This window comes from Micromesistius poutassou (assembly GCF_964030765.1).
Source record: "Micromesistius poutassou genome assembly, chromosome: 10".
Classification (NCBI taxonomy): Eukaryota; Metazoa; Chordata; class Actinopteri; order Gadiformes; family Gadidae; genus Micromesistius; species Micromesistius poutassou.
Genome location: NC_140280.1, coordinates 2,521,143 through 2,537,787, shown reverse-complemented (window position 1 = coordinate 2,537,787; position 16,645 = coordinate 2,521,143). Strand labels below are relative to the sequence as shown.

The window sequence follows — 16,645 nt, the reverse complement described above, 5'->3', positions numbered from 1 at the left end:
TATGTTACGTTCAGTTCAAAGTTCATAGAAAAATTAACTTGTTCAATGAACTAGTTCTTTTGAACTAGTTCATGCACAACACTGACATCAGATATGTCAAGGATGTGTGTTATGGTCCTTTTTTGCTCTTTAAAAAATAGTATTGCTTCTCTAAAACACGAGCTACCTCTCCCGGGATGAATAATAAAGGGATTTCTTAATCTTATTACATTTGATCGTATCTCATAATCTCTTCCCAACTCGAACACCATGTTAATTAAGCTATACTAATTAGCGGCCACAAGGGGGCGCTAAAACACAACGCAACAGAAAGCCCCCCAGCTGCACTGTGAGGCGATTTGTGTTGGAGATGCGGGGTCTGTCTTTACTTGTGTACGTTTGTTACCAAGAAACAAATCCATGAAGCATGCCGGCTCATAATTGGAGCCGAACGGTCGCCGTGTTTCTCCTCTCCCTGGGTAAGAGCATGTCGAGTTAGCCTGCTAGGCTAGCTATCCTGTAGCTAACGTTTGGTACAAGATGCTGCGCTCCACACGGCCAACAGGACGAGACGCGTCCCGTTCCTAGTCAGTCCATACAGAGAATGTAGCTCTTTCTTTCCGAGGATAGCAAGAATGCACGCATGAATGCACGCATGCACTGCAATGCTGTACTTTCCAAGTGTATGTAATTTGCAGAACTGTCTATCGCTCATTATTGCTCATAATGTTGGAGGGATTGTAACGCCTTTGACGCCGTCAGTCGTCCGTCAGTCGCTCGCAGAGGAGCGCAGGTTTACGCACGCACGCACGCACACGCACACACAGGTTGTAAAAACCAGGATCAACCGTATGTATTCATTAGTGTGTGTGTGTCTGTTACCTCCCCTTTAAGGTAAAATGATACATTCGAATTCAAGTTCACATATATAAGGGAGATACACTGTCTGAATCTCTTTAATGTAATTCAGCCTACAACCATCCAGGCTGTAGTTTTCAATTCCGACGGTTCTGAATTCACCAGTATATTTAAGGTTGACTCCTACACACACTATGCCACCACCACATTGAAGGCCTGCAAGACGTCAAATCAAGCTGATATCTTCCTCCCCCGTTTGCAGGTGTGTTGTGCGGTGCTGGTGGTGATGAACGGCCATGTGTTCTGAATGTAAGTGCTCCTGCTATATCTGTTCATTTACTCTTCGGCATTCCAGAACAGGCATGCCTGGCTGAACAATAAGCCAAAGAGAACGAAACAGAAATCCTAGAGATTGCCACATGTGGTGTAATGAAGTGTATAATGTAGTGTAAGGTAATGCAATATATAATTTAATGTTAATCTCTCTCTCTCTCTCTCTCTCTCTCTCTCTCTCTCTCTCTCTCTCTCTCTCTCTCTCCTCACTTGCAGCCAGAGGATTCCCATCAGCAGGACCCACACAGTTTAGTTGGTAAGTAAACGTTGATGCTCGCTCACTGAGAGACTCCATGTCAAAGGTCAGGGAAATGAATTTCATCACAAGATTTTAAAAAAAGTACACTACATTTCTGTTTATTTTCTTCCTTCCTTCCTCTCTCCTCTCCTCCTCTCCTCTCTTCTCCTTTCCTCTCATCTCCTCGACCCCTCCTCCCCTCTACTTTCCTCATCCCCCCCCTCTCCTCTCCCCCCTCCCTTCCCCCCCCCCCCCCTCCCTCCCTCCCCCTCACCCAGGACTGGAGGAGGTGGTGTTGGTGATACAGAGCCAGGAGAACGCCTACCACAGCCGGCGGGCGAACCAGAGGAAAGAGGAGATTCTCCTGCAAGCCTCCCAGTTAGGACAGGTGACGCTACAATATTATCATTAATGTCATGATCATTGTTGTTATTATTAGTATATCTTCACCAAAGCACCCAATGCAATCGTTTAGAATCAGGGCCCGGTGGTGTGTGTGTGTGTGTGTGTGTGTGTGTGTGTGTGTGTGTGTGTGTGTGTGTGTGTGTGTGTGTGTGTGTGTGTGTGTGTGTGTGTGTGTGTGTGTGTGTGTGTGTGTGTGATTGGTTAAAGCCGTTGTGCTTTACACAATGCATAGAATGGGGTTGGTGTCAATTCAAAACGTCTAAGTAAACAATCACAATGAATTGTTTTTTTTTACATATTTGCAAATAGCATTTATGGGGATTTTAAGTTTAACATTTGATCTATGTTGTGTGTACAACATGTTTGTGAACACATGTCTGATATGTGAGATCAGAAAATGTATTGGATGTGCATCCTGTTGTTTATAGGCTACTACCTCCGACGTCATCTTCTCATTTGTCACGCGGTTGTACCGCATTGTACCAGTAGGTGTCGCAATTTCCACAGCGTCCTCTGCAGTCGTTCACTTTACGCTCTATACTTACACAATAGCCAGCCACCGAATAACCAAATTAACCATGTTCTGTCGCGCAAAGATAATTGTCAAATTACCTAACATGGAAATAGATCGATAGAGGCTTACAAGATTCAGCACTAAACAGGAGCCTGGCAATCTTAAGTTTTGCGATGGGGCTTAGCTGTGAGAGAGAGGAGACGGTACTCCAAGAACACACACACACACACACACACACACGTACACACACACACACACACACACACACACATACACATACACACACACACACACACACACACGTACACACGTACACACGTACACATACACACATACACACACACACACACACACACACACACACACACACACACACACACACACACACACACACATACACACACAACGGCAACATTTGCAAATTGTCTGAAAGTTTTATGAATAAGCTTCTAATCAGCTTTTGGCACACACACAGAGAGGATGGAATTGGAAGAGCTGCCTATTTCCCTGAAACTTCACAGTCATGTCTCAATATAGAAGCCTTTTTATTCAGCGTTTCATCATTTCCTTCTCAATGTGTTCCTGGCTGGTGTGAATGGGCACGACCATGTCGTTTTGATGAGGTTGATATGGATAAAGGGAAGGTACTGGATTAAAATAGAATACCATTATACAGGTATTGCACTGTGATCTGAGTGCTAAGTTCTAATTTGTAGAGATGTTCCGATTCAATTTTTTCCTTCCCCATACCGATTCCTGAACTTATATGAGTATCGGGCGATACGCATACAGCATCTAGAATTGTAACTACTAATAGCACTTGTTCTTATTGAAGGGTTCTCTTACGGTGAAAGCGATGTTTAGTCTGTTCACTTACTGTCGACAACATTTTCTTTTTCATAACTAGATAATTGACAATTTGACATTTATAATCTGTAATTATAATAATACATTTGTATTCTTGTAGTTAAGCGTCCATGCATTCTTGTTCCTCCGACTTGGGCGCTTGAAGCACGCAGGTCGGAGATGACACCATGTTTCCCATTTCGACTTTCCACCTCCGATCAATAACAAACGCAGCATACCACCGCACGCGTTAGTGAGGTTATCTGCCTGTGTAGTGAATGAGCTAAGACACCTGAAGGTATCGGATCAGTGCATAGACTTGCGTACTCGCCGATACCCGACACTGCATTTTAGGCGGTATCTGAGGAACAACTCTACTAATTGGATGAGGGAGGTGACCCTATCATTGAGGATTAAAGTCAACCTTTTATGCTCATACAGTCAGAATTAGTTACATGTCGTCACACTCTTAAAGTAATGGCCTAAGTCATATTTTGAAGTTGTTCAGAAAACAGAAAAAACGGAAGCATAGAGTATATTATACTCTATATATGGTTCAGTTTTTTCTGTTTTCTGAACAACTTGAAAATATGACTTAGGCCATTACTTTAAGAGGGTGACGATGTCTTTCACTAAATTCCCTTCACTCTTGAAACGTGTTATTTCTATCGATCTCCGTTCCTGGCTCCTGGCTGTGTGTAGCAAACTCTGTCTGCACGTGTGTAACGTTGTACTCAGACCAACTTTACTTCTTAAGCCCCTAACCACGACTTCCCTAGCAGTGGATTTCGAGCATCGGTTTCTAAAGCCCACGGCCAGTCATGTCGAAAAAGGTTGCGTTCCTGTCGCGTGCTCTGTGCTCACCGCACTAGGCGCCCGGCCCTTGGGGAGAAGGCCTGGGGGCGTGTGGCTGTTGTTTGTGGCCACGTGTCCACACCAGTCAATAGAGCACACTGGGACACAAGGTGAGGGGGTCGTAAAGAGACTGCTAAGCCCTTTGAGAATGTACCTTTTATTAAGGCGCTATACAAATAAAATAGAATAAAATAAAATATTGAATATCGAATTGAGGTGAGAGAGATGGCATTCACCTCCCCTGTTCCATCTTATATTCTTACCGGGTTGTCGTTAAGTATAACAATATTCGATCCTTTGGGTTGTGACTCTCACACAAAAAAATATTTTATATTTAATATATTTCAATTTTAATATAATTATTTAATATATTAGTGCAGCAAGAGGGAAGTAAAGAGATGAGCTGGCTGAAGTTAAAAAATAGTACGCTTATTACTAAATAAATGTAGTAATAAGCATACTAAATTTTCATACTAATAAAGAACAGAAGCCCTTAATAACCGATAGCTTACGGCGCTCATGCAGATGCACTCTGTTCATCAGCATGGCTCACAGCTGGGCTCTCCCCGTCCCACACACACCGGGCCCGCCACCTGTAGGGCCTGTACATCAGAGTGCATCATGGGAGCTTTTGGTTGGCGATACTCTAACTGTCAAATCCTAAACCAACGTAATCCCACCGTATCCTAGGCTACTGAAAACGTTTTTTTCGCCACGTCTCGCATAAGGGACGCTCAGTTTCAAACACAACACTTATCTCCGCACAACGACAAAGCAATTAACGACGAATTAATAAACAAAGCAACATGACTACTAGCATAATAACTAACATTCCAACGCTCTTATGCATCCAAAATGAAGGCGAGTTGATGTCGAAATGGACGAACCCCATAGCCCCTACCCCCCCACATCTCCCCCACCGCGATTACATTTCTGAGTGAAATAGACTAGATGCTCTCGTCATTCATATTGGAATGTAGATTCAATCCTCTCTGCATATTGAATGGAAACATAAACAAGGTACAAGGTAGAGACTGGTCTGAGACTGACAGGCACATGGAAGTGGATATTATAATTAAGGAGGGATGAGAGAGGCGACGGGTCGTTCTTCATTCAAGCTGGCTCAAGAGAATGCTTTTGTCTCTGCATATTTATTTTGCGAAGAAGGCTGTTCTTTGTTTCCTTTTCAAACCCATTTGATTCTCTAAATAATTGGCTGGATCTTTGATCTTAGGCAGAAGTGTAAGTTCTGCCGATGTGTGGGTGTGTGGGTGAGTGTTTGTGAGCGTGAGTGTGTGTGTGTGTGTGTGTGTGTGTGTGTGTGTGTGTGTGTGTGTGTGTGTGTGTGTGTGTGTGTGTGTGTGTGTGTGTGTGTGTGTGTGTGTGTGTGTGTGTGTGTGTGTGTGTGTGTGTTCTGTTACTGGCCGCATCCAGCCCTGCTTGTGGAAGTGCTGCTGAAACAGCACATTGAAGTACTTTACATCTTCTGTGGCCAATTAAATCAGAGCAGTGTCCACCTTTGGTCTCATCCGGTTGGCCAATGGATATTTCTCCCGCAGGGGGAAGATTCTGATGTATCGCTTTTTCTTATTGGTGACAATTGCTTGGCTCCAAAGTTCGGCCAACTTCACACGTCTGAAAGTTTTTCATCCGAATCGCTTCGTCTTGCTTCCGCTGTGATAACAGGGAAGGACAACTTCAATCAAACTGGGAATGAATACTCAATGTATCCCCAGGAACAGTCTTTTCACAGTGTCAGTGTCAAACATTAATGACACACACACACACACACACACACACACACACACATGCACACACAAATACACACACACAAATACAAATGTGTGCAAACACAAAACAAGTGCATCCACACACACATTCAAGCACGCACGCATGCACACACACACACAGACAGACAGACAGACAGACACGTGGTGGATGGTAACCTTGCGTTCTGTGTGGTGGGTGGTAACGGTCTTGCGTTCTGTGTGGTGGGTGGTAACCTTGTGTTCTGTGTGGTGGGTGGTAACCTTGCGTTCTGTGTGGTGGGTGGTAACGGTCTTCTGTTGTGCATCCAGGGAGCTCCGGTCGTCCTTCTGCTCCACGAGCTGTCTCAGAACGACGGGGACTGGAGCGTTCTCCCCGCGCTGCCTCAGTGAGTTACACAAACACACCGCCCCCCTGAGACAAAGAACTCAGCCACAGCTAATCGTTGAATATAGCGCTGGTAACCGAGGTAACTGACGTTTATGCCATTAGCTTGATTTTGAAATGCTTTGAATTACATCACACTGACTGGGAGTGCTGTGTTTGTACAGCAGGGTGATTCATGCATACTTAAAATACCCAGTGCTGTTATACTCAGCACTCGTGGAATCCTCTCGTCCAATCAAATGACCCGGTCTGGATTAACGGGTGTGTAACGAGCGATAATACAATCACCTGGGGTTCACCAGGTAGGCTCTGGGTTTGATTCCGGTGTTGAGTAGACTCCGCTGTCTGTATAGTTCGTTCGTCACTCTTCATTGGCTGACCGTCTCTCTTCGTCCAGCCTCTCGGTGTCCTTCAGCCAATCAGCAGCCTGGTTTGTGTTTGTGGAGGAGGAGACCAGCGTCGCGCTGACGTCTCTGCTGCACGTCCTCAACAGATACGACGCCCGACAGGTGAGACGCACGTCCGACACACTGACAGGCCACCGGGCTAACTCACTAACCAACTCATCAACCAATTGAAAACAAAGCATTGACACCAGATTAAAAAAAAAAAAATTGCTCCCAAAAGATACACCTCTTAATATTAAGATTATAGTGACATCATATTTATATCAGCCTTACTTCATTTGAATCAATCAGAACATCTGTTACATAAAAGTGATTCACCGGGGCGCCCCCCGGTGGTGTAATGGCGTTCATTATGGGGCACTGGCCTAACGACCCTGCAGGTCATCAGCTTCATGAGCTGCACCTGCTCCCGCCCCTCCCTGGTTCACCCTGGTGATGAAGGCCTGTGAACCGTTTCCCTCATAGTCTCCTCCCCCCCCCCCCCCCCGACTCCCTGCCCTCAGGAATGGTTCCTGGGCAAGCGTCTCCATGACAACAAGGCCTCCATCATCCACCACTACGCCTTCTCGGAGGACCCGTCTTCCTTCGGCTACCCCGACCCGGCGGCCGGCTGGGTGCTGAGCACCCCTCTGCTCCACAGGTGAGGAGGGTGAGCCCCACAGGTGAGCCCCCCGGGGCTCATACCCCCCCCCCTCTCCACCAGTGCAGACCCGGTACTGGTTAATGGGTTAATGGTGCTGTTGCTGGTTCAGTGTTGGCTCGACACGCCAACTCCCCAAGCAGCCAGCTGGATTATTTTTCCACAGCCTTTAGGTGCTGTGAGCAGAGCCACGCCGACGCATTGTCAGCAACACACGACCCCGTTGTCCTAGCAACGCGTCCGGACGTTAAAATGAACTAAGTGTTAAAAGTACGCTTCCATACTTTCCATACACAAACCGGTTGGAGATTGGCACCGGCTTTCCCACCCAGCGCCTGAACCGCGTCGGCGGGGGAAGGGGGTAAGGGTGGATTCAGAGGACACGCAGAGGACACGTGGATCACGCCGTGACCGAACCGCCGGGCGCTTGTGTGTTCCTGAAGTCCGGCGCTCACCTGGCTGACGTTAGCCAGGCCGAACAAAAACATGGTGTGACGAATTCAGTACTCATTGTGTCGTTTTAAATTAGATTTAGCTAATGAGTTTTGCACTTGATTTGATCTTCGACCGATTACAGAGGCTGTGAAGAAGGTTGGACCTGGAGGTTAAAGATAAACAAAGGGTTTGGAAGAATGTGTGATGTGGTGTTGTGTGACTGTAGATGTTTAGATTAGATGTTTCTTTTAGATATAAATGTGAATGTAAGTGTCTAAAAGGCCCTTTTAAAATGTTAGTTATACAGAAAGAGATTAGTATTTCATGGAAATGCTCTTCAGATGCGCAAGAAGACGTCTAGGGGAGTTGGCTGTCTCTAATGAGGACTATTGGTTCTGACCCGCCCTGTTCTATCCAATCACTCATATTTTGTATTGAACGTTCCCTGCTGACATTACTTAGCACCTGCTCCTTAAGAGGAGCCCTTTTTTAGCCAAGGGTAATCACAGGCCCACTTCAAAACGCCTTCCTTAGCCAAAACCCTTGGCAAAGGAAGCCCTTGTAAAAATATATTTTTACAAGACTCTATCTTTAGTGATAGAACTCCGGCAGTAGTAGCTGATGGAGCGACCTTTACCTCATTAATATTCAGAAGCATCCCGCTTCTGAATATTAATGAGGTCAGACAACAGCCCCCAGGTTCCACTTCAGGAGCACTGTGGTTCACCGTATGTATACGTTATTAGAGTCTGTTGAGCACTGTGAAGTCCATTTGTATTCTGATACAAATGTACAATCCTTTGTTCGTCTGCATCATCTCTTGATGTAGCTGTTAAAAATCTACAATCGGATCTGAATGCTTTGCAAGTGTCCCTGAATGGTTTGAAGCTTGATTTGAACTTGCGTCACCTAATATCAACGTTTGAAGCTGATAATTAAAGCACTTCTTAGTTCTGTAAGGGATATGACTTGATGACAAACAAACTTTTCTTTCGGAAACATTCTGCGTACATTTTAGAAAGGGGAGGGAACTTGTGAGGGATGCATTCCTCTCTGTCCTAGATTATGGTGTCATTTTATACCAGGATGCCCGAGCTACATTCAAACAACCAGTCAAACAATCAACCTGCCACTGTGCAGGCAGATGACCCTGGAGAGGCCTGAGGGCCGCATCACGGTGGGCCCTATTACAGTAGGCATGGGCCTTCTCATGCAGAGAGGATGGAACAGCACACCTTGGCTTTCACCTGCAGGTGAAAGGCTGCATTGATACTAAGTATCTCCTCCCATCTCTTCATTCCCTCCTCATAAATAGGACAGCTCACTGCAGCACCAGGGCTTGAGATTAAAACATTTTAACTATCCTGGGGGGGGGGGGTTCTGAGCTGGGGGAGTCTGCCTTTTCGTTTAAAGCGCGCCGTGTTTGGAATACCATCCAAAGCCTTTAGAAACTGAAGGTTTTAGTTTCCCCTTTTTAAAGGATTTTAAAGTGTGAATTATTGACATAATTGAAGGTTGCAAGTGTTTTTGAGCTCAAGATTGTCTTATTTATGAATCATTGTTTCGTGTTGATTATCCATTTATTTGTTCATGTCAATTTATTTTTATGAATTCATCACGTCTGCCATTCGTTCTTTCTGAAAGAGCAAATTTTAGTTTGCTCCTTGTAACTGTGTGCTTGGTGACACTTTTACAAAAAAGTTTGAGGAGATGTCTAAGGACCTTTCCTCAACGAATCTCTCCTGTGTGAAAGGGCTCAGCCTTGTGTCAGACCAGAGCACCATGGCATCGGTTAACTCCTCTACTTTGATCAAAGAATATCAGAGCCAGGCACGCAGCACTCAGAACCTCTGGAGGAGCATGTTCATCATTTTAAGATTGGCACACCAAACAAACTTTGAGTGAAGGACAAAGCGAATACTTCAATATTGAAATGATCTTGACAGCATTGTTCTTCTTCTATTGTCTGCTGCATTTACATTTTATTTTATTTCAGACTTGCTGAGAGGATTCAATATTCACCTCTGAAGTCTGACTTTACTATTGACCTGAAACATGAGGTAGGCTACTGTGTGTATGTGTATATCTGTTTGTCTGCATTTCTGTGTTTGTGTATATTTACATTTACGTTTAGGGCATTTAGCAGACGCTTTTATCCAAAGCGACTTACAATAAGTACATTTGTCATAAGAAGTATATCTGTCTGTGTGGGTCTGTGAATGTGTGTGTGTGTGTGTGTGTGTGTGTGTGCGTGTGTGCATATCTATCTTTCTGTATGTCTGTGTGTGTTTAGCTGTCATCTTATCTCCTTAGCCTCTCCTCCCCGCCGCGGCTCATGTCATGTCATGAGTTATGTACAAACTCATCTCCACATCCTCAACCACATTGGTGTGTGTGTGTGCGTGCGCGTGCGTGTGTGATGAAAGCAAATCTTGACATCTGAAGCGTAAATTCATAATTCAATTCATGTTTTCCCAAATCACCACCGATCCCCTGAGCTAACGCAGAGAGAAGCTTCATTAGAGTCTGATCATTCCATCAGTTTCCATTTACACAAATTTATGTCTCAACAGAAAAATGCTTCTGCACATGTCTTTGAATACCAAGTAAAAGCCTTACAGTTATTTTTCTTCATGTCTAGCCAGCACTTGCCGTGTCAACAAGACACCAACGATATTGCATATGGGAGCTGTGCTTATTGGAACACGCCCAAAGGACGGCATATCGTGATTGGTCGAGATCAGGCACTAAAGCAGAGTGGCCAAGTGAAGGCTGACTTGAAAGGGCCCATTTTAAAGTGCTTGTGTGTGAGGATTTCAACAGTTTCTGCTCCACAGTAGACAACAACAGAGCTAATTTAATTGCAACACTTTAAAAGAATATTGTTTTGAAGTCAATTTATCACTTTGAAGTAAAGTTGGTGGCATGATTTGATCCAATCATAATATGTCCCGCCCTTAGGGCATGATTCAAAAAACAAAAAGTAATTGCGTTCCCAACGCAATATCACACTTTCTAATCCCTCATGGGGGATGCAGCAGAGAATAAAGACCAGGCTATGTCAGAGGATAGAGATGAAAACGTGTTTTTTTTTCTGCCATGCGCTCAATCCCTTCATGAAAAGAGTCTGGTCCCCTGCATCAGGGCATGACGGCTCTGAGTCCTTCTGCAGAGCAGCTGTGATCAGAACCCTGCCCGTTGCAGTGTACAGGCTGTGGTTATGAATGTGCTGTGCTGAATTTAGACGGGACCCAAGCTGGGTCTGTAACTGTATGGGAACGGATGGTATTGAATTGTCGCTGGTGTTTACCTCAACGGTGTGCGTTGGTGTGTGTTGGTGTGTGTTGGTGTGTGCGTGTGTGTCCAGAGTGCCTGTTTGTGTTTGTAGTGTTACAAAATGTCGTATGAATCCCTGTCCTTTCTTTGGTCTGGTAGTTTTACGGTTAACGTCATTATCACGCGTCGCCCCTCCTTCCTTTGTTGCTAGTGCTTCACCCGTGATGGGCTCATTATTTGTGGGTTCAAATAAATAATGTTAGCCCGGCGCTCTAGGCTTTTACACGCAAATATTTAATATCACAATAACATATGGAACTCAGAGATACCTTGTTTCCCAGGTAGGTTAAAGACATTTATGTTGTGTGTTTTTCCATCAAAGTGGGAGAGCAGAGGCAGCACACATTGCATTACACGTTCATGCTGTTCAGACTCGAGTTTCAACGCACAAATCCCTTTCAATTCACTTCATTCAAGTCCGTTCAAACTGATTCAATTCAGTTCAATCCAATTCAATCCAATGTGTATTGTATGTGTTGTGTACCTTTGCAGTGCAATGCGTGTTACATTGTGAGACATTGTGTATGTGTGTATCGTGCATGTAAGTCACTTTAAAACAGGTTAGATGATGGTCGTAGACGTTAAATCATGTCGCTGCGTGCCTACGCTTGCCCTCCGCAGATCGCGCTGTACGTTTGGGACGAGGGACGGGGGCCCGAGCTGCAGGACGTCCCAGAGTTCTGCTCAGGACCGGGGGCCCGCTGTGCCACGGCCATCACAGCCCCCCTCCCAGACTGCGTATGTCCACATGTTATTACTGCACTGCTATAACCTCCTTCTCCATGTGGATCTGCATGTGATTGTCTACATGTTTGTTATGTCGTTCTGTGTGGTTTTTTTTGGTCTTTACTGCTTCCACTGTTTTTAATAACTGTGTGTCCTTTTCCCATCTTTTAACTGCATGTCCTGTTCTGCGTTTGCGTTGATGTACTTTAGGAAGCCTTTTTTACACCTTGGCTACACCAGCTTATGAAATACTTGTTGTATGTCATTTGCACTGAACTTAAAACTAAACTCTAGACATGGGTGCCATAAGTCTCGTAGCCCCAAGGCATGTCTGGGTGCTGATGGAAAGTACCACAGTACAATATACTGTAGTGCGAGTGATGCTTTGTATAATCATGATTTTTTTTATTATAGGCTGGGCCTATGCAAATATTATCCATATTACTACAGTATGGCTAGGATAGAATGGTATTTGTGTTTGTGGCTGGTGTGTGTGTCTGTGTGTATGTGTGTTTGTGTGTCTGTCTGCGGTCGGCTTAGCTCAGGAGGTAGAGCGGGTTGACTTTCAACCGGAGGTTTGCTAGTAAGAACTCCGGCTCCTCCTGTGTGGAGGTTTCCCTGAGCAATACACTTTACCCTGACTGCTCCAGACGAGCTGGCTGTCTCCCTGAATGGTTGACTCCGCTGGAATGTTTGTATGAAATGTTGTTGTTCGCTTTGGATGAAAGTGTCTGCTAAATGTAAATGTGTGTGTGTGTGTGTGTGTGTGTGTGTGTGTGTGTGTGTGTGTGTGTGTGTGTGTGTGTGTGTGTGTGTGTGTGTGTGTGTGTGTGTGTGTGTGTGTGTGTGTGTGTGTGCACATTATGTGTTTTGTATGTATGAGTGTGAGATGAAAGTAAAAGCGAGAAAGTGAGATGGATCATGTGATTGGGTGTGTGTGTGTGTGTGTGTGTGTGTACCCTTCCTCACCTGTGATTCGTTGCCATGGCATCAACAGCACCTGCATGAAGCCGACCTGTGGCTTAACCGCCCTTAAAAACAAACTACACAAAACAAAACTAAACAACCAAAAAGACAGCTGATAAATATTCAGTTTCAAGTGAAAACAGTCTGACTCAAAAACAAATGAATTATTAATTTTGCGAACATGGCCCGAAAACGTGCCGCACAGAGAAAATGGAAATGCGATCCGACTGAGCGGTCTTCAGAAGTGTTTTCTGTCAGCGGTGGCGGGGGGGGGATGTCACCGCCGGCAACCAGCACGGGGAGGCGGGAAGCAGCCTGTCCTCAGCACCGGAGCGATTGTTCCGTGGAGACGAGGAGCATCTGGCCCTCACACTCCACCCCCCCCCCCCCAGCAGCCTGGTGCAGCCTGTTCTGGGTCCTCACAAGTGATACCACAGCAGAGAGGAGAGGGACAACACCTGGAAACAAACAGGCTGTAACCAGGCTGTAACCAGGGCTGTAACCAGGGCTGTAACCAGGGCTGTAACCAGGGCTGTAAACAGTTACCAGACTGTTATAAGGGCAGAAAACCGAAAAAAAAAAAAAAAAGAGTAAACCAATCAAAACAGAAGCAACATGTTGTGGTCCAGGAGGTCCAGGAACAAATTGCTCCACTAGGATCCGTCAGCAAGCCACGCTCGACTTCCTGGGAGCGAGCCGGTCGGCGTTCCTCCTCTGTGGACCGCGAACACAGCATGCCCTCCCCCCCGTGCCGTGGAAAACGAAGTGAGGAACACCGCGGCCGGGCCGAGCATGGGTGTGAATGACGTTTGTCAGGGCGGACATGGCACCGAAACGGAGCCACACTGAGCGCGTAGTCTTTGCCATGGAGGTGTCGTAATGGGATTCACACAGAGAGGCAGGGTGGTGGGGCGGCGGGGGGCGGGGGGGGGGGGGGGGTGGTGGTGGCCTGCCCTGCCCTGCCTGAGACCGGAGAGACGGGGGAAGTGTTTTGGGGCGGGAGTGGGGGCCCGGGGTTCTGGTAAATGTTCAGGGTCTTCAAACCCGGGTTTGTGTCAGGTTGTTTTGCAGTCATTGGAAACAGATTTAAAAAAAAAAAAAAAAAGGCCCAAATGGATAAAAATTTCCTGGAAAAAGCGAGGACATATTCCACGGGAAACTAGAAAAGGGATTTATTTCATGTTATTCACAATTTGATGGCAAAACTGAGGATTCTGGGATACGGTTGGCGTTGACTGCTTGTACCTTAAGGCTATAATACGCTTCGCTGAGGCTGGTCCGTAGTATGTCACGCATCGTGCTCGTTGAAAAGAGATTAGTGAGGCTGCGAGCGACGCTTTATCCAATGGAGCGTGAACCTCCGTGAGCACAGAAAGGTGATGGAAAGTGTTCAGGAGAATCACAATGTCAAACAACGTAAGGTATTTGACAATGTGCCGCGAGCTGATTTAAATGGTCGGGAGAGGAGAGAGCGGAGCGAGAGTTAAAGACTCTCGAAGGCCATTCGAATCCCATCTCAATGTGAAATGTGAAAACACGCGGGAGCCTGGGGGGGAATGCATAATCAGGACAGCAGACCTTTCAGGTGTGGAAAAGTGAGTGCATTTGATTAGTGTCAGGGTGTTGTGTAGATATATGCTCTCTAGGGTTTGCCACCGTTTCGTTTTTCAGGCATTTTTATGGTAATCGACCAATTGCATAAAAAGGTTTGGTTGAAAAATGTGATGGTGAAGTCCACAGATAATGTCAGCTACTGTGAACTTCTCTTTCTGTGCTGACCATTTGTATGCTAATGCTAATGCTAATTGGCTGAACCCGTAGAAACCTTAGAAATCTCTAAGGTTTCTACGTTCAGTTTAGCAATAGTTCAGTTTATAAATGCAATTAAAACTAGCACCCCCAACAACGGCTATATTTATGTTAGTATACATTAGTATATTTAAGGCGTGACTCATGCAAAGCCCCCTGCCTCATACGTAAAGCCCGTCCATCCACACTGGGCTGACCAGCGGTTTCCTACTGGTTCCACGTCCCTCATATCCAGACCCATGTCCCGTACTTGTCTGATTGGCTCTTGTTTTCACACACCAAGTCAAACCCCTGCAGGACGGACGCTGTTCTGAAGTCTTGCATACAAAGCTTTGAAGGAGACGGAGTGCTGACGGCTGTCCTCACAGAGCTGTGTTTGGAGTCAATCAAACGGCAAACATTGGGGTACAGCGCAGGTCACCTGTCACTGTCGTTGCTGTCTGCTTCACTAAGCTCAACACAAATAGCAAGTCACCATAAAGTGATTTAGGGGGAATATGATGTGAACCCCAAAGAAATTGAAACCTCAAAGAAAAGGAAATGCAGCTGAAACCAAGACTGGGATTACGACGTGAAGCGACATTTAAGTCGGAAAGATATATAACATTTTAAAACTTCCTCAAACGTGCTCTCATCCACCTTTTCCATTGAGCAACAGCCCAACCTTGAATGCTGCAGTCGTTTCAAGATCCATGTTTGAAGTTGGGTCTAATGTCATTACGCACCGATTGTAAAGTCCTCCTTTCCTGCAGGTTTTAGAGGCGCAGTAATGTGGCTTTTAAGTGCTGTGATGTTGTTTTGACGGACTAAAAAATGTAAGATTGAAGAACAAGAAATGAAGTGTGTCTGGCCCCTGTCTTAAGTGCTTACGGGCAGGACCAATAATTCAACGTGAGATATTCTTGTTTGTTATTGCTCCGTAAATCCTAGCGGCCGGCGTGTTGTGGGATCCAACTTCATATCAGGCCTGTTCCGTAGCCCCTGCTGGGAGGTGTGTGTGTGTGTGTGTGTGTGTGTGTGTGTGTGTGTGTGTGTGTGTGTGTGTGTGTGTGTGTGTGTGTGTGTGTGTGTGTGTGTGTGTGTGTGTGTGTGTGTGTGTCGGGTTTGTGTGTGTGTCTTATATCCTGTAATTCATGGTTGTCCTATCCTATTCCTCTTTCAGGGCGATCCCGTGAAGAAAGAAGACATCTTTGTTGCTGTGAAAACTTGTGAAAAGTTCCACTCAGACCGAGGTGTGTGTGTGTGTGTGTGTGTGTGTGTGTGTGTGTGTGTGTGTGTGTGTGTGTGTGTGTGTGTGTGTGTGTGTGTGTGTGTGTGTGTGTGTGTGTGTGTGTGTGTGTGTGTGTGTGTGTGTGTGTGTGTCGGTGTGACCCACTTCCCTCCTTAATGGTATTATCCATAGCTACTTTGCAACAGCGGTGGATTAATAAACCATTAAATAACAATAATGGATTTAAACATTAAAATACAATAAAATAATAGCAATGCTCACGGGCCGAGTCTTTGCAAATGGGGCACTGGTGGATAAAAAATGTTGGGGGGAAAACTGCTTGTAATTAGAATACTTTTCCACCTGCTGACCGACAACGATTCAAAACGATGCAGAACATTTCAATGGCGGCAGCTATTATAAACAACATCTACTTACACTGATTACATTGGAAGATTACTTAAAACCCATCACAAACTCTTTCCCACCATTCCACGCCACGCGATAAAAATCGCTGCATTTCCCCAAAGTTGAACTCTACTTCTAGAACGATGGGTCAAACCCCCGCGCGGGCACCGAAATTCACATCACAACAACATCACAGCCACTCTGCTTGAAATTGAACCATTTCCATAATAATCCCCCCCACCCACATCCTGTTTGGAAGAGGGTCAGAATGAACCAGCATGTCACGGGGCGGGGTGTCCTGTGTGGCTGATGAGGTGTGAGCGGCCTCACAAGTAGCTCCACATCACGGCGATATCACCCCCCCCCCCGCGCGCGCGCTAGTCACCCGCTACTGAGCCGCTGCTTTCCCCAAACGGCCGAATTTAAAGCGCAACGGTGACTTTCGGACCACGCGGGTTCGAGTGGACGGTAGCCCTTGCCTGTGATTGCTGCAGCTGTCCACAGCAGCGTGTTGCCCCCGGACGTC

The 16,645-nt window shown here is 45.8% G+C and overlaps 1 protein-coding gene across 1 annotated transcript in view; it reads left to right on the top strand.

The window, feature by feature from the left end:
• Positions 1-406: 406 nt before the first annotated feature.
• The window catches only part of b3glctb (beta 3-glucosyltransferase b), a gene marked incomplete at both ends in the record, with an annotated part of 25,941 nt that continues 9,702 nt past the window's right edge, over positions 407-16,645 (top strand). Inside the window, 8 exons of the mRNA XM_084473646.1 lie at positions 407-458; positions 1,687-1,796; positions 6,107-6,183; positions 6,580-6,691; positions 7,093-7,229; positions 9,661-9,724; positions 11,622-11,738; positions 15,664-15,733. Of these exons, the coding sequence (XP_084329772.1) occupies positions 407-458; positions 1,687-1,796; positions 6,107-6,183; positions 6,580-6,691; positions 7,093-7,229; positions 9,661-9,724; positions 11,622-11,738; positions 15,664-15,733 (739 nt within the window). The remainder of the gene's footprint in view (positions 459-1,686; positions 1,797-6,106; positions 6,184-6,579; positions 6,692-7,092; positions 7,230-9,660; positions 9,725-11,621; positions 11,739-15,663; positions 15,734-16,645) is intronic.